At 38.2% G+C, this 26,740-nt stretch overlaps 1 protein-coding gene and 1 long non-coding RNA gene across 4 annotated transcripts in view; one reads left to right on the forward strand and one right to left on the reverse strand.

Annotated features, from left to right (window-relative positions):
• rgs12a (regulator of G protein signaling 12a) overlaps window positions 1-26,740 on the reverse strand; it is a 38,047-nt gene that overhangs the window by 5,066 nt on the left and 6,241 nt on the right. For 2 of the 3 annotated variants that reach the window (XR_001813226.3, XM_017472643.3), the window contains exons 4-16: window positions 12,567-12,585; window positions 10,254-10,423; window positions 10,015-10,107; window positions 7,706-7,849; window positions 7,394-7,576; window positions 5,990-6,131; window positions 5,697-5,785; window positions 4,858-5,049; window positions 4,642-4,715; window positions 3,570-3,696; window positions 2,923-3,019; window positions 2,586-2,653; window positions 878-992 (exon numbers count right to left, since the gene is read on the reverse strand). Coding sequence is in view for 2 of the 3 variants with exons in the window: in XM_017472643.3 (XP_017328132.1) it covers window positions 878-992; window positions 2,586-2,653; window positions 2,923-3,019; window positions 3,570-3,696; window positions 4,642-4,715; window positions 4,858-5,049; window positions 5,697-5,785; window positions 5,990-6,131; window positions 7,394-7,576; window positions 7,706-7,849; window positions 10,015-10,107; window positions 10,254-10,423; window positions 12,567-12,585 (1,513 nt within the window). In the remaining variant the exon portion in view is untranslated. Of the gene's footprint in view, window positions 1-877; window positions 993-2,585; window positions 2,654-2,922; window positions 3,020-3,569; window positions 3,697-4,641; window positions 4,716-4,857; window positions 5,050-5,696; window positions 5,786-5,989; window positions 6,132-7,393; window positions 7,577-7,705; window positions 7,850-10,014; window positions 10,108-10,253; window positions 10,424-12,566; window positions 12,586-23,434; window positions 23,652-26,740 lie in introns of those variants that run through there. The other variant, XM_053681465.1, reaches the window with a different exon arrangement.
• LOC128633007 (uncharacterized) lies at window positions 15,127-19,525 on the forward strand. The gene is made up of 3 exons (XR_008396696.1): window positions 15,127-15,754; window positions 17,178-17,432; window positions 18,499-19,525. It is a non-coding gene; the product is annotated as an uncharacterized LOC128633007 (long non-coding RNA).

Raw genomic sequence — 26,740 nt, forward strand, 5'->3', positions numbered from 1 at the left:
CTAATGGACATTTGACAGCATTAAATGTAAGTAAATTAAATTTAATAAAAAAAAAAAAAGAAATTGAAATTGTTGCAAAATTACAGTGGTATGAGACAAACACGTTGGTATGCTCTGTTATAGGAAAATAATCCACCTGTCATTGATTGTTTTCATATACTGTAATAACACAATGTTTTACTCATTAGTTTACTCATTTAAGCTGGAAATAAAACAAACTAGAAATCATGATATTGTCTTATTGTCATGGAAATACTCTAAAAGGGACTAGATTTTACTTAGACTACATTTTACATCAGCCACTGCACCTCACCTGACCACATCACATGACTCTCTGCACCTGTTCTCAATTTCACATTCATTACTGTGCACCTGTATAAGACTCATTATGTCAGTGTATCCCTGTGAAGTAACTGCTCAATGTCACTCATGTTCTGTCATTACAAAGCCTTTACTCCCATTTTGCTATTCTGTTTTTTTTTTTTTTTTACTTTGTTTGTTCCCTTGTTTTTGTACTTTGGTTACTCTACGATATCCTGTTTGCTGATCACCTGACCCTTTGTCTGCCTTGACTTTGTCTGACTTACCTATTGGATTTGTTTGCTGGACTTTCTTAAACAAAACTGTGCATCCGTTTTTGCCTCTCCGTAGTGACAGAACGTGACATTTATATATGAACCAAAACATGATTTTTTCCCTCAAACCTTATAATTAAATCAAAACCTTTAATTATAGACCCTATTCTGATACTATAACCGATTTGTTTGGTTTGATGTGTAGCAACAAAAAAATTCTAAATGTGAATGAGCAATACAAATTATCTGATCAATAAATACTAAAGGAAAGAGACTGAGAGATAGAAAGATTCAAACGTCACCTTCAGCATCATCCAGAGGAATCTTGTTGGCTTTCTTTTTTTGGGCTGTCTCGCTGATTGGGGGTTTATCTCCTCTCTCCCCTTTCACAGGTTTCTCTGATGATCTGTGATCTCCCTGATGATATGACAATAACAACATTAATATTAAAATGGTAAATGGCACACTTATATAGCTTTTATCCAAAGCGCTTTACACTGTGACTCATTCACACACCAATGGTAGCAGAGCTGCCACAAAAGGCACTAACAAAAAGGCATCAGGAGCAACTTGGGGTTCAGTGTCTTGCCCAAGGACACTTCAGCATGTGGAGTCATGCGGGCTGGGAATCGAACCACCAACCCTACGATTAGTGTATAACCTGCTCTACCAACTGAGCCACAGCTGCCCCAATAGAAAGACCGCACCGATAAGAGAGTTGTTGGTACAAACAGACAACAGGCACATGTACAGAAAAGTTGTGAATATGTTTTCAAAATATAAATTAATAAACAGCAGTAAAGTGCACTAAACCAAACAAAGTCAATATTTGGCTCAATTTGCCTTTACATCAGAAGTCTCTGGTACACATCATACAGTTTTAATAAGAATATTTGCTGGTCAGTTTTTCTAAGCATCTTGGCGAATCAGCCACAGTTCTTCTGGCAACCTTGCCTGTCACACTTGCTTCTGTTCTGCAGGAAATCCCAGACATTCAGCATGAATACTTTTTTTTTGTCTGATAGGTAATCTATTACGTAATCCATCCATCCATTTTCTATACCGCTTATCCTACTGGGTTGTGGGGAACCTGGAGCCTCTCCCAGGGAGCATGGGACACAAGGCAGGGTACACCCTGGACGATGTGCCAATCCATCGCAGGACACACTCACTCCAATTCATACTCTACAGACACTTTGGACATGCCAATCAGCCTACCATGCATGTCTTTGGACTGGCGGAGGAAACCTGAGTACCCAGAAGAAACCCCTGCAGCAAAGGGAGAAAATGCAAACTCTGCACACACAGGGTCGTGGTGGAAATCAAACCCCCAACCCTGGAAGTGTGAGGCGAACGTGCTAACCACTAAGCCACAATGCACCCTATTACGTAATATGTTCCTTCAAAATAAAATAAAAAATTAGGGTGCCTAAAACAAACATGTTTGTTTATTAATCCTCTTCACAAACCACCAGACATTCTATCAGTCACAGCACCAACTCATCTGAATAACCTTAATAATACCCATGAATATACCTAATGTTTAAAATTACAATTTCAGCTGTGAATTATAAGGATACAATTACAATGAATTACAATGTTCTTTAAATAAAACAGGGTGCTCACTCACACCTGTTTGTCATCCCATTAATTGAAAAAACTTTACTATAATTTCACCTTCAAATTAAACTGCTAATCCTAGAGGTTCACATCCCTTTTGCCACTCAGAAAAATTTAACATTGGATCATTTTCCTCAATAAATAAACGACCATGTTTAATATTTTTGTCTCATTTGTTTAACTGTTTTCTCTTTGTCTACTTTTAGAACTTTTGTGAAAATCTGATGTTTTAGCTCCAATATATGCAGATATATAGTAAATTCTAAAGGCTTCACAGACTTTCAAGCACCACTGTATATATACACACACAAACACACACATGCGTCAGAAACTAAATGGTTGCAGTCCAAAGCCACAACAATTACATAACAGAAAACTGCCCAGTCTTACCGGTGTTGACTGCCCCCTGCTGGTCAATGATGGTCCCTGTGTTTTGGAGGGAAGCGTCTTAGTCTTTTCTGTTTTGAGACAGAAACAAAGCAAGGGTTATATAACTGCTTATATTGATGACCCTGACTTGACGGCCACATCACATTATCAGTAAAAGCAACACGATGTGGATTCAAAACCAGGAAATCTTTTAGTACTGCACAAGGCTATATGTGTGGGAAGAAGTGTGCCTGTGACCTCTCTCCTATCACTTGAAGGACAAACAAAGAGCCTTGTATAAGGACTGCATCAGAATTAATATGTGTAAGTGTGCAAGCAGGTGTGCTTCTATACATACCATTTGAAGAACTTGGTTCAGAGTGCTCTAGGACAACTCGCAAGCCGTCAAGGTTTGATATGGGAAGTCCTAAATCAAGAGCCTCAGTTTCTCCACTCTGAAAAACATATGTTAGCATGTAGCCGTTGGAGAAAATGTTCACATCATGAAGATCTTTTCAATTCTGAGTTTTAGATTTAGTACTTAGCTTATTTATTAAATGTCATGCATCACATATGTTATGGACCATAGAGAGAAAGGCTATTTGTAATATAATATTTATTTCTTTATTATTTTATTTAACACAAAATAATTTAAAAAATAAACCATCTATTGCCATCTTGGGAACCATTAATGTCATATCTTAATCCAATTAAGGTAAGCTTAGCATGCTAGCACTGACCAGTGTTTCATATGTTGTTACAGAAAAAAATAAATACTGAAGATTCCCATAATGCACCACACCCTGTGAAATCAACATTCACTTCAGATCAGTGCAGATCTTAGAGCAGTTCTGCCCTCTGAATGACACCACTTCTGATATTTTATGTGGCAAAACTGATTCTAGACAAGCACTTTCAAATACAGTTGGAAATCAACGAGCTCCACCCTTGCCTCACCACAGATGTGGTGACACAAATGCATGTTGCCATGGCAAAGTGACTTACTATTCTAGCCACCAGGTCGTTAAGGCACAGGCCGTACTTGGCAACCACAGGCCGCAGCACCTCTGCTACGGGCTTGGTCGGCTTGGCTTTCAAGCCCACAGATCTGTTAATAGGCACCAGATCCAGTCTAAAAATAGAAGAAAGAAGGGAAATATTTATAGTCTACATTCACTGTAGACATGAACTTGTTTGATACTGCTTCTTAAGCATTATGCACTTCAGATAAACAGGAAGGTAACATATTTCAGGAAAGTGACTGGCTGGCTCTTTTTGGAAGGCAGGGTTATAGCCAGCTGTAATAATTGAGCTCTGTTTTCATATAATGTAATAATGTGGCAATGTTAGAAGACTTTACTGAGCACCCTTTCATTCATTTACATACACGTTTACATATACAGCATTTGGCACACTCCTGTATGTAAAATAGCTTACAAAGCGCTTTGTAGTCTCCATGAAAGATATATTCCCATGCTAGTACAAATAACTCAGGGTCTAGGACTACTAACAAGCTACAACTCTGTTGTTAGTGGGGAGATGTTTCCAAGAAAAAAAAAATACAGTACAAGGCACGGTTTTCTCCCCTCATTTCTCCCCAATTTGGTGTTCTCAGTTCCTACTCACTAGCTAACTCTCCCCATCACATGACAGTTACCAACCAGGGAATGTGAGGCAAACACATGTTTCCTCCAAGATGTGTGAAAACAACCTCTGCATACTTTTAAACTACTGCTCATGCAGCGTCACAGGGCAGTGGAGCACATTCAGAGGAAAGCGCTATCTACCCTCATCCACATATTCCACAGATATCCATGATTGGCGAGTGTTGCTGTGATTGACAGGGGGGAGAGTATGCCATCCTTCCCACCCACAGAGCAGGATCAAGTTTGCTCTCTACGCTCCCAGCCATGCATGGCAGTGCATCGTCATGATTTGAACTTGTGGTCTTGTGGTAATGAATGTTTTTCTGTTTATTTATTTATTTGTGCTCATTAACATGCTTAATGAAGATGCAGGTCTTGAAGACAGTGACTCAGCTGTTCGGACAACCAAATTCCAGAAGTATAGACCTTACCTGAACAGAGTACGCTTCTCCATCCGTAGGTCCCTCGAACTGAGAGTCATGCTGTCTTGGTCCAACACCAGTGGCTGTAAAGAAAAGCACATATTAAGAGAAAAAGAAAAACACAACAGTGCATGGCCAACCAAACATAACATAACCAAATACTTATTGAGTGAAAGTAACCAGAGGACAACAGGAAGCAATAAAAAATTAATTCTATTCGACTACCTTCTCTCCCCCGACAAGAAAGAGATCGACGGCAGCCATATTGATGCTTTGCTTCTGGCACAGCTCCAGCAGCACTTGTCTGATGGTAGCACCCTGCTTCAGACACACACAGCAGCTCGAGCCATCGGGGAGTGCTACTGTGCATGACCTACTTGCCCCTAATTTATCCCTCTCACATGTGGAGTTCCTTTGCTTGAACCAACACACAAACACACACACACACACACACACACAAGGAACATAATCTTTTTAGCTAAAGTTGATTACAGAAGTGAAGCCACACTGTGGACTACATACACTACAAACTTATGGCTATATTATTATTATAAAAGAACCCGAAGTGATGTCAGACAGAGTACAGAACTAAACTGAGAACTGAGACAGAACTGCACTAATCTGAAATGAATGTTAATATCACTGGGTGTGGTGCATTATGGGAGTCACTAGGGTAAACAATATGTGAAACTGGTCAACTCTAGTACCTAGTGCAAGAATGTGTGGTATTTTAATATTTCACACTGCACAGGATTCACAGCTGAAAATTTTCTCTTTGAATGTTTATTTGCATTGTTATTACTGTGGTATTGCCAGTTAATATATTAAAGGGATTGCTGTTATTGTTATTTATATTTCAATCTTGTGGTCTGATTCCCAGTGTCATTCTGGCATTGGGAGTGACCCTATGATTTGGACAATTTTTAAAGGATAAGTAAATGGACCAAGTAAATGATAGTAAATGCTGACATACAAGAGTATCATTCATAAACATATGCAACATAACCAGTAACATTCTGACCTTTTTTTTAAGTAACTCTGATTTCATCACTGATCAAGCTTACCTCATTTCTGAGTGTGGAGCAGGGTGTGTTGAACTCCTGACTGGCACCAGAAGACAAAGACCCCTGAGACTCCCTCCGACCGTTACTGTCTACACATACACAAAACAGGCAAACGCTAATACAAATGTTTGTATTACTAAATATTATTTATATTACTAAAATTTATTCCAGCAAATTTAATCAGCTCAGCTTGAGAACATGTTGTACATACAACACAACACAATCCACAACTAAACCTTTATCCTGGTCTCAGAAAGATCAGGAAGATTAGTAAGATATACACGATTACTTACTATAATTGAAGTCTGTTATTTCTCGTTTCTTTGGACCTTTACCGAAGCTCCTGTTTCTGTACCAGGAGAAAATGCCATTTCTCCTGTCAGGGTCATCTCTTAGGTCATCATTCGACCTGCCTGTCCTAGGCTTCCGAGTGTCCTGTAATACAGATTGTGAAACCCAAGAAAATAAACACAGTCACTCTGGAGAATACAATTAAATGCAATTAAAGTTAATTAAAGCTACAGTGTGTAGGATGTTTTGTTAAAAAATAAAAAAGGGAAGTAAAAATACTCTATAATATGATGTTTCTGAGCTACTGTCTCCCTAACAATCCTGTAATACGAATTAACGGTCAGTGCTGTGTAAGGGATGTTGGGTTGGATTGGTGGGAAATTTGTACGCATACATCAGACGCCAGCTCTGAAACGTCAATCATCATCACACACCACCTTCAGACATGTCTACACTAAGACTGTCAGGAGAGCCACAGCCAGTCAGGACAGAGAGAGTGGGAGAGTGAAGGAGTACACTATAAGTGGTAGGAAAATGGATTTGGGGTGATGACGTTCTAGGCGAGACATTTACTTGTTCTCTAATTTGATAGGACATTGGTGAATAGTAGACGATTTCTGTCCATGGGGCATCATCCAATTTCTAAGGTGTTTTAGCTAGCTGACTAAATAGTATGTCATGAGTTATGTGCATAATTTTTGTAGATTGATACATCTGCTCGCTCTTGGTGTGTGTAATATTGACAAAGCTGTGTCTCTTTATCCTCTAAACTGTTTCAGCTAGTGCACTAAAATAGGCTGGTTAGTGGCTAATAGATAATTGTAGCGTGTTTTCTTTACTTTATGTACATTTACAACTTGGTGAGAGTAATAGCAAAGATCTGCTCACGTTTAGAGTGTCTATTTTTCAGTCTTTTCATTTGCTGCTCTGCTTCAGCTACTATGCCAATGCAAGCTAGTTGGTAGATAAAGTTGTCTGCTATATTTGGTATTTCAGGCAAGTTAATTGAGCAATAAAAACTATGATGATTTTGTTCTCAAAACATTTCTGTAAACCAAAGCAGATGATACTAACAGAAGATAATTATATCTTCAGAGTCACAAATACTTGGGGCGGCTCCCAAACCACATTGTACCCTTCTATAGTATGCTAATAGTATGCTAATACACCTATGCTGTTGGCTATTTAGCCGATTTATAGAATGCTTGAAATTAATCTGGGGACGCAGCCTTTAAATCTAATTGAATGTCTATTACAGCTGTCAGATTAATCCACATTTTGGAGCAGGACACAGCACAATTCATGGTGGAAAATGTTTTTCTGCATGCAGTTTATCATAATATTTCCAAATTCAGTCAATTAAGAAATGATTGACAACATCAATTCCATGGAAAGATTCCCATTACCTTTTTTGGTGTGGAGAAAGCAGAGTGCTCGGAGATAAAGCTGTGCTTAGAGGGGGCGGGGCTACAGGGCACATGGTAGGGGTCAGGGAGAGGTCGACCCTCCACTTCAGCCAACATACACTCCTGATACAGTGAGGACTTCAGAAACCGAGCATAACTGTCAAACTTCATCAGGTTAAAGATCTACAGAGAAAGAGAGAAGGAGAAGAGAGGGTTGGATTCCATGAAGAAGTTAATTTTTCAAGTCTGATAACGAGGTTTTAGCTCTGTATTCGTGTGTGTTTTACATGTGCATACATTATGAAAGCGCACCTGTAGCTGTGGCTGCTTGAACATATCAGGCCTTGGTGCTGTGAGGACATCATCTGCAAGTTGTGCCTGGCTGTCAATGTTCACTGGGGTAGTGGCTTTACTGGAAAGGAAGCTATTGTAGATCTCTCTGGCCTTCTGGGAAAGCTGGTGGCAAGAATGAATCAGTGCCATGGAGATGAAAATATGAAAAAAAATTGTTGTGTAGAAACACCTGCACACTAAAGCTATTTTTTTCTTTGTAAGGTTTTATAGACATTCAAACACCTTTATTCCAGGAACACGAATTTTAAAAAATTACAGTTTCCCAAACATGCTATCCAAAATGGTTTCTGACAGTGTGTTACTCCTTATTTTATTTTATCCCTGTTCTTAGAATAAAAGATAAGCATCAGGATGAAGGTGTACATCATGTCTGAGTGAACTGATGTTGAAGACAAGCTGATGCAATCTGTAGAGCTTGAACAAATCCATGCACCACACTAGTCATGTATACAGATGAACGGTATAGTAGCGCTGAATGCTGTTACAATGAATATGGAAAATCCTCCCTGAAGAATCTGCTCAAATGTGGCTGCATTGAACATTGACAAACTTGACAAAAGTTTGAGCAGCGCTGGCCAAATTACATATTTTGTGAAAAGAATTAAACAAACAAAAAAATTCTACAAATGTTAAAACAATTACTTTTTATTTGATGGACTCAAATAATAGGGGGAAAATAGAAATTGTGGAATGTGCAAACATATGGACACCCTACTAAGTCAATACTGAGTAACACCCCATTTGGCTGATATCACAATTATAACCCACTCACTCTTCCTTGCAAAATGCTTCTACTTCTGAGATATTCTTGGATCGTCTCCCATGCACACCATATTTTAAGATTTACCTACATATTTTCAGTTTAATACGTTCAAGTCAGTAGACTGTGAAGGCCATTCCAAAAGCTTGAGCTTGCATTTCCTCCAGTAGTTCATGCTTGATTTTGGGGTATGTTTTGGATGACTGGGTTCTTGTGGAAGCCAATTTCTTTTCAGCTTCAGTTTCTTGTGCCAGTAGCTGCCACACAGCCCCAAAGCATAATAAATCCACCCCCATACTGAACAGCTGGCAATGTGTTATTTTCAACAAATGCTGATCCTTTTTTTCCTCCAAACTTTTGGTGATTGTGGTCAAAGAGTTCCATTTTCACTTCATCAGTCCACAGCACTATTTCCCAAAATGCCTCCGGCTTATCTAGATATTGTTTTGCACAAATCTTTTGTGGTGAATGTCGCAAGTATGGTTTCCTTCTGATAACTCTTCCATACAGATCATGTTTGTGCAAGCAATGCTGCACATTTGAACAGTGCACCACCACTCCGATGTCAGATAAACCTTCCTGCAGGTCCTTAGTGTTATATGGGTACAGTTCTATCAGAGGGTTTTCTAGATCTTGCCGTAATCTCCACAGTTTCCCTTAACCGCCATTTCTTAATGACATTTCAGACAAGTGGAAATTGTACGCTGGAAGTGCTTTGATATCTTTTCATAGCCTTCCTCTGCTTTATATACATCAATTAGCTTAATTTTCTCATATCCTCAGTCAGCTGCTTAGAGGGGCCCATGGTTGTTGATGTTGAGTGTTTGAAGAGTCAGAGACTTTATTATACATGTTATTCCTATTGACAATTCTCGACCTGCCAAACGAAGGAGTCAACTGAGGCCTAACAAGATAATCCAGTCCTGAAACGTTACACCTGGAAACGTATCCAAACTTTTTCCCATGTCACAATTACTATTTTTTTCTTTTTTTTTCCTTTTTTAAGTTCATCAAATAAAATATAATTGTGCATGAGTAGAAAATGTTATTTTTAAATAGATTGCTGCAGATGTAATGTTTAGTTCTTTTCATAAGAAAAAAAAAAAATCAACAAAATATGTGATTTGGCCAGGTGTGGTCAGACATTTCCATTAAACTATATCGCTTGATAACGTTAAATCTGTTGCTTCATTAAGCACTCAATAAACTTTGAACGTGTGATAACATCAAGGTAGAAAGTCTGTTTGTGGCTGTGGGTGAGTTGAGTGGGGTGTGTAGGTGTCTTTATTTTCCCTTTAGTCTCAACCCCCTAAAAATGACTTTGCACAGCGCCTAATCGACATCTGTGACTCTGATGCCTGTCCCCACAAGATCACCCACTTCACTGGAAATAAACAAGGTTGTTGGGTTTTTTTTGTGTGTGGAAAAGCCTGTCATGCCTTGCCTGTTTTTAATGAGGAGAGAAAGCAAGCTGAAATGAACTGTCATTCCTTAACTGCTGACATACCTGCTTCTTGTCATGTTCAGGAACCTGGCTGAAGAATTCGCAGGCCTGCCAGAATAAAATGTTTTCTTCACTAAACTCCTTTTTCAGAAACTCCTGCAGCAGTAAAGAAAAGACAAATGAAAGAAATGACCAAACAATAGCATTTCCACAACACATGCTAAGTATCTCCTGTAAAGAGAAAGAGAAAAACAGAAGACAAGCTGTCTGATGTTGGCTATTGCGTGTCTGGCGTTACTCACAGAGAAGTATCGCACACCAACGGGGTCCTGGAGCAAACGCTCAAAAGAGACGGCCCATGCCGCCACACGGCGCTCTGAGAGATTGTGATGGTTGGTGACACTGGGCAGGCTGCTGTTACTTTCCAAACTGTTAATGCTTCCAAAGCCATGCCGTTCCATACCACCTCGTTCTATGCAGAGAGAAACAATCAGAAACCATGTTCATAGACAAAGCAGGTAAAAACAAAGATTTACTTTAATATACGTGGTTTTGGTCTATAATAGACTGACCAACACAAAGACCATCCAGTTGAGGAAACTGAAGCTACTCTAAAATATTACTCAGTGCCTTTTCTTTATAAGTTAGTTAAGATTGTAATTCTGAAAATGTATTTTTCAACAATATAATTAGAATAGGATATGTATAACAATACTAATAAAGCGTTCACGGATGTACAGTGGCAGAAATAAGTACTGAACACGTCAACATTTTTTTCAGTAAATATATTTCCAATAAGGTTATTGACATGAAATTTTCAACAGACATGGGTATTAACACAAGAAATCCACACATATAAAGAAATCCAAACATTAAAGTCCATAAATGAAGTTATGTGTAATAAAAACGGAATGACATAGGATAAAAGTATTGAACACGCTAACTGTAATTTATGTAATACTTAATGGAAAAGCTTTTGTTTGTAATGACAGCTTCAAGACGCTTCCTGTATGAAAAAATTAATCAGCCACAGTATTCAGGTGTGATTTTGGCCCATTCTTCTAAACATATTATCTTTATATCAAGTCAGGTGATTGACTGGGCCATTTTAACGCCTTAATTTTTTTCTCTGAAACCAATTGAGAATTTCCTTTGCTTTGGATTGTTGTCCTGCTGGAAGTCCACCCACGTCTCATCTTCATCATCCTGGTGGATGGCAGCCGATTCTTCTCAAGAATCTCCGGGTAAAGGGCTCCATTTATCGTTCCTTCAATTATATGAAGTCTGCAAGTACCATGTAATGAAAAACAGCCCCACACCATGATGCTTCCACCTCCAAACTTCACTGCTGATGTAGTGTTTTTAGGGTGATGTGCAGTGCCATTTCTTCACCAAACATGGTATATAGTGTGACAGTCAGAAAGTTCAATTTTTGCTCTCGTCTGACCAGACTACACTCCCAGTATTTCATAGAACTCCTGACAGAGTGGTTGATGATGGAGTGATGTCGCTTCCACTTGCGGATAATGGTCCCAATGGTGCTTACTGTAAGATTCAGAAGTTTTGAAATATGTCTGTGTCCAATTCCATCAATATGTTTTGCAACAATAAGGTTGCGAAGGTTTCTTGTGTGACACCCTGGTAACGAAAAGCCTTTTCATAGACCATCAATTTACTAACCCAGCTGATATTAAAGTACACAGATAGGAGGTCTAATTACTTAAGGATTTCAGCTGGTTCCTTGCCTTACCTTGCCTTCGAGAACTGCTTTTTCTTAGTATGTTCAATACGTTTTTCCTGTGTCATTCCACTTTATTATACATAACTTCATTTATGGACTTTAATGTTGTGAATTCTTAACATTTCCAGATTTTTTTAGTTAATACTGATGTCTGGTTAAAATTTCAAGCGAATAGCCTCATTGGAAATATATTTACTGAAAAAAATGTTGACACATTCAATAATTATTTCGCCTATTGTACTCATGTATAATTATGCAAATTTGCCCAATTCTCCTTTGTTTTATTTATATATGCTCAGGATGTGTATCATATGTATGACTTGTTTTTCTTCTAATGCTAATGTGTAGACAAGACCAGGCAGAGCTTTTCGGAAATGGAATTGTTCTGACCTCTGACAGAACAACCATGACATATCAACCATGCTTCTCATCCACTGAGTTCTTAACATTTTAGCCTTTTGTGTAAAGGTCTTTACATTTGTCCATTAGTAACTTCAATTGTTAAAGAGAGATTATTATGGTGTAAACACCACTACACACTTTGTAAACATGCCACAAGCTAGCAGTCAGATTACAACATAACTGACGTGGGAGTAACTTATGCTAGAGAAATGTGAGGGAGCAGACATCTCAAAAACTTTCAAAGAAAGGACAATATTGAATAATAATAATAATAATAATAATAATAATAATAATAATAATAATAATAATAACGAGAAGAAGAAGAGGAAGAGGAAGAAGAAGAAGTTATGACCACACAACCCTACTAAGAACGCTCAAATATCAGCTTCTTGTATAACAAATAGACTAAGTTTCGGAAATTCTTAGTACACGATTGTGTGAGATAAAATAGAAAAAAAAAGAATACACTCACCACCACCTGATGCCGCTGTCTGAAAGAAAACAAAGAAAGACATGAATGAGAAACAGTCATCGTAACTCTCGGAGGACAGAGGAGAAGAAAGCTCCGGGTGAGAAGAAGAAAGAGAGGAGACACTGGAAAGCACAGCACTGGAGGGACTTCCTCCTGATATCTCGGCAACCTTCCTCATCCTGACTGAATGTGTGTGACTGTGTGTAAGCTGTCTTTTACAAAGACATTCACACACAGGCCTGTTAGAGGAGCTCTGGATGGGTGGCTATACACACAGCTGTTCACACCTCTGGTCTGGGTACCACCCACACATGCATACACTCACGGCACCAAATGAGCTGTCCCAGGCAAGGTAAACACACACACACACACACACACACACACACACACACACACACACACACACACACACACACACACACACGTTACTAATGTCTGTATTCTAAACAAAGAGATTTACTCAAGCACTTCAAAGCAATAAAATGTCTAATTTTAGTGGTGCTTTATTAACAATGGGTGTGTATTTGTGATTTTTGTTAAACGCAGGAGTTAAAGGATCAGGGGATAGTGTGTGTGTGTGTGTGTGTGTGTGTGTGTGTGTGTGTGTGTGTGTGTGTGTGTGTCTGTGTGTGTGTGTGAGAGAGAGAGATAGCGAGAGCCATAATAAATATACGAAATACGAAATAAATATTCATGTCTCAAATATGTTGCTCAAATATGCTTTTTCAAATCTATATCACAGCAAATAGCAAATATGTAGGAAGGTAGGTGTGTGTGTGCGTGTGTGTGTGTATATGGGTGTTACCGCACAAATGGGAGAGACAGCACACACACTGTTTATTCAGTGGGAGGAAGTGAAGTGGTGAGGCACGGCTTCAAATCTTCAAAGACAGAGGACATGAATGTAGCGGGGATGAATGCCTCGAAGAAATTCACAAACTAAAGAGCAGCAAGGTTATAATGACAACCCGACAGACGTGTTTAGCAAGCTTAGAAAACCGCCAATACTGCAGCAGGCATCACTTTATGTTGTTCCCTGTAGGTGTATATGTGTGTGTCTGTTGTCTGGCAGTGTGTCTTGAAATAACTGAAATAAGTCCCAGTCCTCAGATTTTCTTTCCCATTGTTTGCTAGCGTGTCAACATAAGCTCATCACCAGTCTGAAGGCTAAATTCCTACCCCAGCTGGGTGTCTTTTGCAAAGCTGAGATCACTGAGAACATTAAGCATACTTAAGATAGCGTGGGGGTTTTCATATGGTAATGAAAGGTTTAACTGGAGAATTGGCATCACATCACAGTCACTCAGGTGACAAAATGCATACCTGGCCAAATTTAAGCGCATTTAAATAATTTTCTCTAGTTTTAAGGACAATTTAATAATGACACAACAGCTGCATCTTATATTGCATATTTGCTGATGTGGATGCCAACTGAAAAGGTAAATAAATGATGACTTGTGCAATGGCTCTCAGTGTCGTCACATCTGAAGAACAGAAACAACTAATGGCCATAATCACCAGACCAGACACTGGTAAACGTTCTTTCAAATAATAAAAATATGGTCTCGTTAAGATTCACAACAGTAGTTTTAAAAAAAGAAATACACAGGGGAAAAAGTGATGTTTTATGCCTAACCACACCTGAATCCATCATCACTTGTTAGAGAAATTTAATTCGTTCATCTCTAGTAATCACTTTATCCTGGTCAGCGTCTTAGTAGATCTGGAGCCTATAATACCAGGAACACTGGGAATGAGGTGCGAATATGCAATACATACAATGGGATACACCTTGGATGGGGCACCAGTTCATTGCAGGGCGCCATGCACACACACATTTACATGTTCAATCACATCTTGCAGCAGTTAACATACAAAACTACACAGTAACCTGACCTCAAGGACCTTAGAGCTGTGAGTCCACAACACTACCCATTGCACCATGGTGCTGCCTGTTAGGGATAATGAAGATTCCAAACACAATGACCTTACTCCTCATATTGCATGTTATATGTACGTGAGACTTTTCACTTACATTTATACATAAAATAGAGCTGTAAAGTTGGGCTAAAATTGTTTTGTTTTGTTTTATTTGTTTGTTGTTGTTTTTTTAAAGCAATTTTATGATTTCATTTATAAATGAGATGCAGCCAGATTGCAAAAAGAACATTACATTTTTGGAAATAATTTGATTAACATGGTTTAATGAGTATTGAACTACTCATGTAGTAAGTCAATAATCAGATTTCTTTTAGCAGCATCAACCACAACTAGCAAAACCTTTATATTAATTAAGTTTGCAATAAGATAAACTCTAGTTTCATTTATGTACACAATAGATTAAATGCATTGCATTATGCCTTTGTTATTGGTTAGTTGGATGCAAAACTGACTCAAGAGAACTGTGATGGTGGATAACTTAACAAATTGGCTTTACTGTTAAATATTTTTTGACAGTTTTTATGGTTGCAAATTTTACATGATACTGGCCTGCTTTGAGCTATCTCCCCCCACCCTCCCTCCCCTCTCTCTCTCTCTCTCTCTCTCTCTCTCTCTCTCTCTCTCTCTCTCTCTCTCCTTCTCTTTCTGGTTGTTTGTATAGATGGATAGAAAAGTTATCAAATTAAAAATCAACATATACATGTAGAATAATCTGATTATTGTGTAGGAATTCCCTTAATGTGATTTAGTATATCACTTTTTACATAACTTGAATAATCTGATAACTGCCAAAATCTGTTAGAATTCAGATTACTATCATGCATGTAAATGATTTAGAAAGTGTCCACACTTCTGGGAGATACTGACATGTTTTTTTGTTGTCAGGTCGACAACAATTTTATTAACAGAGTGAGTCTGGTCAAGAAAACCACCATCATCAAAATTCTGTCTGGAGCTCTAGTTATTAACAATAATTCAAGATGGAAAAGGCTGCAACTGCAGATGAAAAGAATTTTACAGGTTCTTGTACAATGTCTGTTTTCAACACAGCCTAGTCCAAGAATGCTTTTTAGCAAATCCTACAGAGCAGAGAGGCAGACATACTCCAAAACCCACAAGGTTTCATCAGGCAACACCAAAAGCATGAACGAGCTTTAGGACACAGGCTTCGCCAATACCCTTGCTCTACTCAAAACATGTCCATACAAAGTTACAAAGCAACTGAAGACTTGGGAAGTACAGCTCAGGTAAATTTCTTCAAACTTTACTATCAAGACTCATGCTTCGGGTATGTGGAAAGTTTTATCTAATGTCTTCATCTTAAGTGCAGGGAGATAGGGAGATACAGCAAACAACTGTTTCTTTTTCAAACGCTTAATTTTGCTAGCTAAATTTGCAAGTTAAAGAACTGGTGTAGCGCTGGCCAAGCAACTCTAGATCCATAGGGAACCATACTCTACTCTAAAGTGGCCTCTTTTGCGGTTCAGTTGGAGGGAGGGAGCGAGACACGAGGCTGGTAATGGGAAACAGAGGTAGGGAAACATGGTGGAGGAAAACAGTCAACTTGGGACATGCCATAGCATGCAGTAGAAGTAGCTCGGCAACTAGTGCCACCACCCAAGAATCCTCAAATGGAAGAATCTCATGGTAACAAGTCATTTTCGACCACAGACATTGCAGCCACTAATGATGCATGTTTCAGTCTTTGCAGGTTAAATATATCCTGGAGCACCACTAGGAAGTATGTTATTACACAGGAAAAGGGTTTTAGCAGGAGCAGAAGATGGTTACCACACTCAATGGCAGGGTTTAAAACATTGCCCTTATTCAGTTTGAGCAGTCATGTATGAGCAGAAGTGTTTCAGACAACCCACGAGGAATAAAAAAAAATACACACACACACACAAAAAAAAAAAATTCAAAGAAAACATGGTGTATATCTGGTTTTGGATCGTTATTATTTTCAAACTTAAAAGAAGCATAATTTGAATTGGTCTACTGAGATTTTCCACAACAAAAGATTTCAGACAGAACGATTCTGTTGTTCCTCCTGTCCCATAAAGCCCACATGAAAGCTTGTCTATTCCTTTGTACCCAATTCAGCCGAAAGCTGCTTTTTCCTTCCTATCCATGTATGAGTCACAATTTATGCTGAGAGCTACACACTCTCTTCTTACTAACATATCACTGCTTCTCATGTGGAGCCTCAAGTAATCTTATTCCTCTTTGGTGATGTCCACACACACCTGTCAGAACCACTTCCTTTTCCAGTGAATGATCACACCTTTGCAACACTCTGCAAACAGATTGCACCACACCTATGCTATATGTGTGGCATTACCAACACTGGCAATGTGGATTAAAAAAAAAAAAATAAAAATAGCAGGTGACAACCCATTATTTTCAATGGATATAGCTGAATATGTTTGAGTTTAGGAACATACTGTCAATTCTGTAGTTAGTTGTCAATGCTTTACAATCAAAATGTTTTACAAAATTTCTGACACGTCTGTAATAATATCCAGCAGTAATCATTCTGACAGTTGTTGTCAACAAAAGACAAAATAATCCCATGCAAAACATAGAACGCTATTTGTACTGTCTAAACTTAAAACGACATTACAGGAGACAAGCACCAGATCTAAACAAAAATTTCTTGGCATGTTTTAGCATGTTCAAGCTGGATGGATCACAGGGAGCTACCGCCACAGGAAAACAGTGCATAAGGTGAGCAGACAACTTCCAAGAACCCAACCGTACAAGCAGAGTGAAGCGTGAAGTACTTCATTTGTTGAAATCCTGCTGAGACGAGGCAAAGCTCCCCACCACAGCTGCTCCGTGTGGGAGAAAAGGACTGCGACGTCTGATGACCAAAACAGCTGATTTAACAAACTCAAGCCAAGGATAAAAGAGTGAAATACTGAAGTAAGCTTACCACTATCAAGCAGCGTGCTTTTGGGAAGAGAAAAAATCGTTTTTTTAAAGGCATCTTGAAGTCAGTCATTATTTGTTAATATTTAGCAGCAGAGAGATTGTGTATGCACATGTTTCTGCGTGCATACACCTTAAGATTCCCTGCCTAGGATGGGACAGCAAACACACACACGGACATGATGAGCCATGTCTAAACAAGTTTTACTCAGCCCCCAAAAATATGACGTCACCGTAGAGCACAGAAATGATTCTCTCTGTAGTCATAGCTACACCGTGTTAGGAGACATTCCCAGGGTTTTAGATTGTATCACATTGAACAAGAGAAATGCCAAACCAATTTCTGCTCAGACAGCCTATTCCAACTCGGCTACATACTGGTCTTACATGGAGGTGTGTGTAATTGTGCATGATGCAGGTTAAATTTAGTTTCTTTGTATTTGTGTTAGTGTGGTTCCCTTTGGGTGGGCCATTCCCAGGCTGATCCAGGAGACAAAGATTACATTACTGTGTTTTCTCTTCTTTAGACAAAATCCAAACTTAGACCCAGCTGTATTTGTAGATTTCATGGTGGGAAAAGTGTTTTCTCCTGTTGCTATAGCAGCATGTCCTTGCTACATTAGGACAACTTTGGAAATCAAGGCATATATGGATACTTGTTTGTGTACAAATGTATGTCCATGTTTTCTTGTTTTTGCTGTTAATGCTCTCGAACAGTTCTAAGTGCATGTGTCTATGGTCAGTATATAATAAACTAGGCTGTGAATTTACACTGCTGGTTTCCTCTCATTTTCAGAGTGGTTCCAACTTGGGGGGAGGGGGATTAGGGGAGCATTTGCACTCACCTCAATCACTAACCAAAAGAATAAGCAAACTCCTCTGTCATATACACGAGTTTGTGTGCTACTGTATGTGTATGAATGTTTATGTCTGGCGTGTGACATGAAATCCAATAAACCTTGAACTTCGAGTTAAAGAGGCAGCAAGTGGCTGAAGAAAAAAACAACAACAGTCAGTCATTTTCAAGGGAGTAAAACAAATCTCTCCTTCTTATCTCTAGCAGAAAACAAACTGCCTGAAAATAACATCAGAGACCACAGAGGAGACTTCCTCTGGACTGGAGAGGGAAGGGAGAGACTGATAAGAGAGAGAAACGACACAGAGAGTCTCTCCTGATACAGTAAGACTATATGACTATAGCTAATCATACAACCTTGGCCTCTTTCACTTGTTGCTGCATCCTTAAACTGTGAAAGTTAAATAGAAGATAAATAAGGAAAGTAGAATATATTATGATCAGGGCATTGATAGAGACATTGGACGTTATTCTGTCTTTCAGATCTCCAGTTTTGTAAATTTTACATAATAGTATGTAACAGAAACTGTTCCAAAACACATGAACCAATGAAAAATATCACGTAAGCTTTGATAAACTAACACTGTGAATAGAGTGGTGAATAATAAGAAATAAGAACTAATTAAAAAATGCTTTAACGTGGCACTTTCCTCACAGATGGCAATATGATCATATTATTTATTTGTAGAAAACAACATAAAATTGCAGCATATGCAAAATGAATGTTAGGCTTTATACTTGCTCTTTCTTTCCTTATAATATAATGGGCAATTTAATTAGAATGTCAGATTGTATGCTTTAGTTGACTTTTTTCTTATTCCTTTTTTCCCCAGTCTACCACAAAGACAGTATTTAGGTGCTGTAAGCCATAGAAACTAAAATTTTAAGAACTTCAAAAACATCTATCATCCCATAATTGCTGGAAGAGTTTAAACGATGTTTAAAATAGAAACTTTTTATTTTTTAAATCATCCCTGTACTCAACACTTTCCAAAACAAAGTTACACCTATTTGAATTGGGGTGGGGGGGTTGCTGACCTCAGCAGATACAATTACCTTCCAGCAAAATGGCTAGCATGGATCATAAAACTATTACCTCATCGTTTACCTACAGGTTGTTTTCTCTATCATAAAACAGAATATGTAAGCAAAATAACATGGATCATCTGATAAACAAAAACCTCATGGTAAAAGAGAGAGTTATCTAACTTACACCACAAACTTCTAGAGACAGCCCGGATTGCAGGCATCACTGAGCCTGGTCATGTCACAGTTAATTGCTAGAACAGGTCCATTCATTCTCTAGAACTGACAAAGAGTTTTAAATAGAGGTTTGTAATCTGGAGTCACATAACAAGGTGAGGCTTCATAATATAACTCTGGCTTTGTTTCAGCGTTGACAGTGGATTTCCTTTTTTAATCCAGCGTGAAACTGTGCTAGATTCTGTTGCCAAGAACAGATACGGTCATTAATCATATCTCTGCTACAGTGCTACTGAATTCTCAAATCTGAAGATGTGGACTAATTTTCTATGACAACAGCTCTGATAATAGTTCCAGCTGAAATTTAATCATCAGGTTTATATCAATGTACTCTTTCTAATGCTTTATCATTGTTGTTATTTAACAAAGAAATTGTATAATCGTTTATGTTTTGAAGCCTTCTTTTAGGTGGTATTTATTTTACATTTATGGAAGGAGTTTCAAATTGCTATGCTTCAAGAGGACTGTGTAATTATATTCCACTTCAAGGTGGACGTGTCCCATCGGGCCATAGCATACCACTGTGGAGTGGATTCTTTTTCTATAACAGCGCCTTGGCATGCTTTATTTTTATTACTTAAGAATCTTTCAAAAGTAAAGTTACTTAAACTAGCTGTTTATTTGCTTTAGAAATATGGTGTGTGGGGAATAGCAAGGCATACATTTTAAGTGAAATGTTTCCTGTGACTTGGATGGGACTGCAGCAATTTTGGTGGGACATCTGCAAATACAGTGGAAGATAACATAGCAACCTTACTAACAATGGGCCTCATTTATCAGTCTTTAAGTGGAGTCACGTGTAAATTTTTGCATAATTCAAAGAGAACTAAAAATCTCTGCTGGATTCACAAAATGTGAAGATTGATGAATGTCAAGCCGGCATTACCAGGCACGTGCATGGCACAGCTGATTTGCATTTGGTGACACCCAAAACTTCATAAAAGGCCAAGCTTACAGTGCTAAAATGAGAGTAATTGATAAAAAAGAGGACTTTCTCAGAGGTAGAAGTTATTTTGACTCGCATCTATGCCAATAAAAAATAAATAAATTATTTAATGCATAACAACCTCTTGAATCTGGAGCTGAATTACAGAAAATGTAAAATAGATGTGAGGGATTAAGTGAGGGGAGAAGGAAATGCTTTGACATGAAGACAGGAAAGAAAAATACCCAGCATGAACTAAATCATCCGTCATCTGAGGCATTACAGCTTACAGCTATGCGCAGACAGACCAGTCCCTCCCCCATTTATACAACAGCATTTCTTTTGTCATAATTAGTTTTATTTGTCTTAATTTTTGGGGATTGTATTGGCTCACTTTCTTTCTTAATATAAAACAACTGGGATGCACCCGAACGATTTACGAATAAATCTGCTCGTATCCAACTTGATAAATGAGGTCCAACGTCAGTGAACAGTTAATGACGGTTCAGTTCAAGACTACACTGTGAAAAAACAGCAGAGGAAACCTACAGAATCCCTTTCATGGGATTCTACAAAATTGTGAGTACTAATGCACAACTGAAGCAACTAAAAATGGCCAATCTAATATTATTACAATTATACCAATTTAATCATTAATCACTTGTCTCATCTACAGACTATATTAGAACAACACATCTCTTATGTACAAAAAAGGCAGGGTTTCAGATGTAAACACCGCTCTGTTGTTTACAGGGGATCCAAACCCATTGGCTTCTACCTCCTGTAAATATTTTAAAAGCAGTGCATTTGTTTTTAGGGATCACACAGAGTAAATAACCCACCATTCCTCAATTGCAGGATGAGTAAAGGGATGAGAGCAGCTCTCGTTTCCCCTGGAGGCAGTGCATCATTCATCATTTGAGCTTCAGCCATGACCCCACCCAACCACACTTTCAAGAGTTTTCTCTCCAGCTTTGTACTGAACCAGTGGTCTTTCTAACTGAAACCTGATGCTCATAATTACACATGGCAGAACCCCTTCTTGACAAAAATAACTCCCTTTGACGATGCATGAGCACTAAACCAACTGGTTTCAGTGTAGTGTATGTGTAAAAATAACAAGCTGTGCTGGGATTTTAGACTAGAGAGCAGATCTCTGCAACAGGGAAAGAGATTATTCTGTGTTGCTTGCTCTATTCTCTACACCTGATGTAAACCTCTAATACAAATACTTTTACTCTTCTAAACATTAACTAAAGCATCTTTTTACAGTAGCTAGTAAAAATACTGCTGGTCCATCATGGCTGCCCACCACAGAAGGAAGGCAATAAGTAGGTCTTCTGGGAAAAAAACGTCACTAACAGCTTCCCATTCCCCGGTTGCTGCAGTTCAAAGAGTAAAGACATGTAAATACTTACAAAGCGAGAGCAGCACATTTGCCAGCTATCACACTTACATATAGAGAGGAAATTGCCTTGGCTGTCTTTAACTAGTGAAGGAATTACAGAAAAGCAAATAAAAATAAACTCCGGATACACATGAAACGAAAACCAGACTGTCTTTGCACTACAATTGCTAATATTAAATGGAGTTAATTGTGGGTTTTTTATGACAATTATTCTGAATTGTGATTCTTTACTGTCCTGGACAGTTTAAGAGAACTTAAGAGATGAAGAGTGTCTGGTAAAATGATGGAATATGGACAGAAGGGAAGAATGAAAAATAGACATTCCTCACATTATACATATTTATGCATATTTGTTTATAGTTGGGTCCAAAATTCTGAGACAACATTGCAAATCTGGGACTTTTTAAAATTAAAAACAGAAGGTTTAAGAATTTTTAAATATGTAAAACAGAGAAAGTAAATGTTTAATATATTGAATATTTAGTATTCAAGATTGTGCACTATTTCTAGATCCCTATTTAAATGTAAACAAATTAGTGATATTGACCATATATATTGACTAGATATTAACTGCGTTGAATAAAAAGGACAGACTTTCCTCCTGCCTAATCTCTTATATTGAAGCATGTGTTCATACGACACTCCAATGGATTTGATCTAAAATGGATCAGAAGGTTTTGCAAAACTTGTGGAGTCCATGCCAGCTTGAGCGCACACTGTCATTAAAGCAAAAAGGGGATGTACCAAATACTAAGCAACTCTGAAATTCATGTATATATTTTCAAGATTACACTTTTAACTCAAATCGCTGTCAGTAATATGATTTGTAATAAAAAAAAAAATTATTTCAATGGAAATGGTCACACACAAACATATTCTCTCACTCTCCTTAAATCTCACTTTTTATAAATCCAGCTGGGCCTCATCAAGGCATTTCGCTGATAGCTAGTCACTCCTCACACAATGTTGTGGTTTAGGGTTACCAGCTCAGAGCCAAGTGGAATACACCAGGAGTCAACTGCTACTCTTCACTATGAGAAAATGTGAATTTCAAGTACGGAAATCATTCACGGTCAATCCAAAACTCTGTAAGCAACAGGTCTAGGGAGTGCAGACACTGAATGTCCTTAAAATTTTCTTTGGTTCATTGTATGTGAGTGGAGACTGATGATTAATCAGACATCTTAGTCAAAATCCAAATGACTACGCGATTACATTTCCCTCAAACTGTAATTGTTGTAGAGAGTGAAGCTGATGGAAAATGTAAATTCTGCCCATGGTTGTGTGTTAGACCACAATCTCATTATAGACCAGATTCCATCTAGTAAAACAGCACAGGAGTACCAATGCAACATTTCAGTGGGTAGTACAGTCATATCAAGTAAACACAGTTACTAAATGTCTTACACACTAACCTTCCAATGCAAGGCAGCAACAGTTCTTCAAAACAGCACTGAAAATTTAAAAGGAGATAATGATGCCAGAAGAGAACATTTCAACTGAAACAGATGCACCAAGACAGCAGAGAAATAAATGGCACTTACGGTTGGAGCATGGAGAGTTAAAGGAGGCTCCATGTGAGTGAGTGTGTGTGTGTGTGTGTGTGTGTGTGTGTGTGTGTGTGTGTGTGTGTGTGTGTGTGTGTGTGTGGTCAGTGCTTCTTCAGACACCCAGCATAAATAAACATGTCCATTCGGCTACATGCTCGGAGAATGAAGTTGAAGTGGTTTTTCCTGCATCTAAAACTCTTCCAACTCTCCCTCTCTTACTCTCACTCTCCCTAATGCTCCCTCCCACTTTCCATGCTCCCTCTTTTCATTCTTTTCAGTCACTCGCTCTACTTCAGAGTACTTTCTCCTCCCACTGTAAGAAAAGCCTCTCTCCTTCAGGTCAGTGCAAAAGTGTGTCACGTTGATTTAGGAGGAAACTGGAGAAATGACTTTAACAGTATACCCACAAACACACTAGATGTGTCATGTTTTAACCTCTTGCTCATGTATGTGAAATCCCATATCAGCATTGTAGCTCTTCTTACCATGTGCCTAAATGTGGCAAGTCACCAAATATTTGCTCAGAACACAACAGCAGAAGACAACAAGCCACTTCCAGACATATCTGAAGTTGTATCACTTGAAAAGTGTTCCAATTTCCCCAAAAGCCCTTGTAACAACACATAAGTAGAAGTCAACACTGGTCAAACCCTCCCATGCTTGATTATCCAGGGTGTGTTCTATTCTTTGTTGCAGAGATATGATGACTCCGGATTTTCAAGAGCATGAGAAGAAGTCAATGCCATGTGTGATATGAAAAAAACCAACAACAACAGGACACCCTGGAAACACACAGTTACGCACAGAGTAGTAATTTCTAGGAATTTCCAGACCAGATAAAGGTTCTTGTTCAATAAATGTTCATTCAGTCAGTATTCCCTGGGTTCAGCCTAGTGGCTGACAGGTCATATATTTTCCATCTGGGTGTTTTATTGTTTAATAGTATTTCAGTTGCGGAGATCAACCATATAATTATATCATCACAAAATATAGCCACAAGCAGTGATCTGTGGGGCCAAGCTACCTTCCCAAATAGAGTCCCCAGTAGCCAGGTCTTGCCAAGTCGCACAGAACACTAAAGAGACCACAGATAAACACACTGTTCAAGATTGGTTACAATTGTTTAGTTCTAACCCTCTCAAATGCCTGCTGAAGTATGACTGTCTGATAGTGGTCACAAATAAATCTGTCATTAGAAATTCATTTACAGATTAGGACAAAGATTCAATATACTAAATTTCAGCACAAACTGATTTACGGTTCCTAGAAAACAGTTATTTGAATCTATTCCCATCACCTATGTGTGAACAAGAATCTAGTCTTAAACTTTGGTCTTTCGTGCAAATCTGTGCAACCAATCATGAGTTACAGGTGTTTGAATAAACCTCTACCAGTAGAATAAATTGGCATGTGCCATCCATATTATTCACCAATATCAACCTGTTTGTGATACTTATTGAGATTCAGATTCTACTGAGTATTTTAACACTGATTTTGTCAAAATCGGTCAAGAATCCTAGGAGTAGGTCACAAAAATAGGTTTCACATATGAGTAGGTAACACATATTATGAAAATTGTCTTAAATGTCAGGGGTGGGTATAAATGGAAGCAGCAGGGAAAAAAATCATTTTGACAGTGCATCATATTCTAAAAGAAATGAGGAGCACCCCTCAGTGGTCAATTTGTGTGGCCAATCCTACAAGTAGTTCACAAAAGTAGGCTTTGCATATTATGCAAATTAGCTAAAAATCCAAGTGGGTGGCATTAAATGGTCCAAATTGCAAACTGGTTCGCAATTAGGCAAGGAGTTAGAGGAAAAATAATTTCATCTGTACAACTCATGGTTCTCAACATATGTGGCAAAAAGTTGATCAGTGTATGCTATTGCTCCACTATCAGACCAGTTTCTTGAATAATGGGAGGAATCCGCAAGTTCTTGTCAAATTTTGAGCTTTTACACCTTTCAGTCTTTGAGCCCCATCGCAATTCCAAAAGGAGCTTCCACATTGTGCTTGGACACCTAATAACTATTAAAAAGTGAAGCTAAGGATAAATATTAAAAGATGGAATTGTTTCTGTAAACATTAAATATTATCAGGTTTCTGTTCCGGTAAAACAATTAACTGCAATCAAGATTTTATTTACTCAAAGGGGCTAAATATGATTAGTAAACTTATTTAAGCCATTGTTTCAGCTACTTTAGTTTAGCAAGAAATTGCAGTGCAAACTGGTGAAATAAGTTGGACAGTCATTGAATTTGATTTTTTCTGGCAATCCAACAAATACCAAGATTACAGGACACATTTTCCATCCCAGTTTGAGTGAATCTCTTTCAGTCTCTTTGTCTCTCTCTTTCTTTCCTTCTCTCCTGAAGCTGCTTTTCTCCTGGTGAACACCAGTATGATGTTCTCATAACCACACTTTCCAGCTCGCCTGACCACCAGAAGGGCATTAGGTCCATGAAACAGCCGTCTCCCATTCCAGGAAAACTCTTACTGCTCTCAGATTTCACACTTGGAGAAATGACAAAAGCTTTTCCACTTTAAACCTCAAGCATTTGCCCATTTCGTGAAATCTGCTCAGAAAAATACACAGGAGTATGACCTAGAAAGAATGAATATAGCAAATCAAGGTTTGAAGCAGCGTTCCACTTTTGTAGCGAACTTGCGTACCAAACCGTATGTAAGCCTACTCAGGTGTCCTGGACAAAAAGAGCTTGATTTATTAAGGTCAGAAGGCCAGTACATACATACCTACACACATCTATAACTCTATGCACCTCCAACAAAAACCCAAAGTTTCAAGACTGAGACCACTAGGGAAAATCTGGGATTTGTTTTTACATATAAACTTGGAAATAAACAGAAGGTTTTAGAATTTTTAAATATGTAAAACAAAGAAAGTAAATGTTCGATATCTTGAATACAGTTCCCAATTTTATTGTAAGCAAATTTGTAGGCAAATTCGTGATCTTGACCAACTGCTTTGTACAAGATTTTCTTCTATTGAAGCACATGCTCAGATGAAACTCTGATGCATTTGATCTAAAATGGTTCAGAAGGTTTTGCACAAACTTGTGGAGTCCATGCAAGCTCGAGCGCACAGTATTTAAAGCAAAAACAGGACATACTAAATACTAAGAAACTCTGAAATTCATGTAAATATTTAATGAATTTACACTTTCCACTCAGATTGTTGTCAGTAATATAATTTGTAATGAAAATTGTTGTATTAAATAGAAAAGAATGCAAAATAGAATCATTTTCACTAGTGCCCTCTAGTGTCTGTCTGCGCTCTCA

The sequence above is a fragment of the Ictalurus punctatus genome, chromosome 7 (genome assembly GCF_001660625.3).
Source record: "Ictalurus punctatus breed USDA103 chromosome 7, Coco_2.0, whole genome shotgun sequence".
Taxonomy (NCBI): domain Eukaryota; kingdom Metazoa; phylum Chordata; class Actinopteri; order Siluriformes; family Ictaluridae; genus Ictalurus; species Ictalurus punctatus.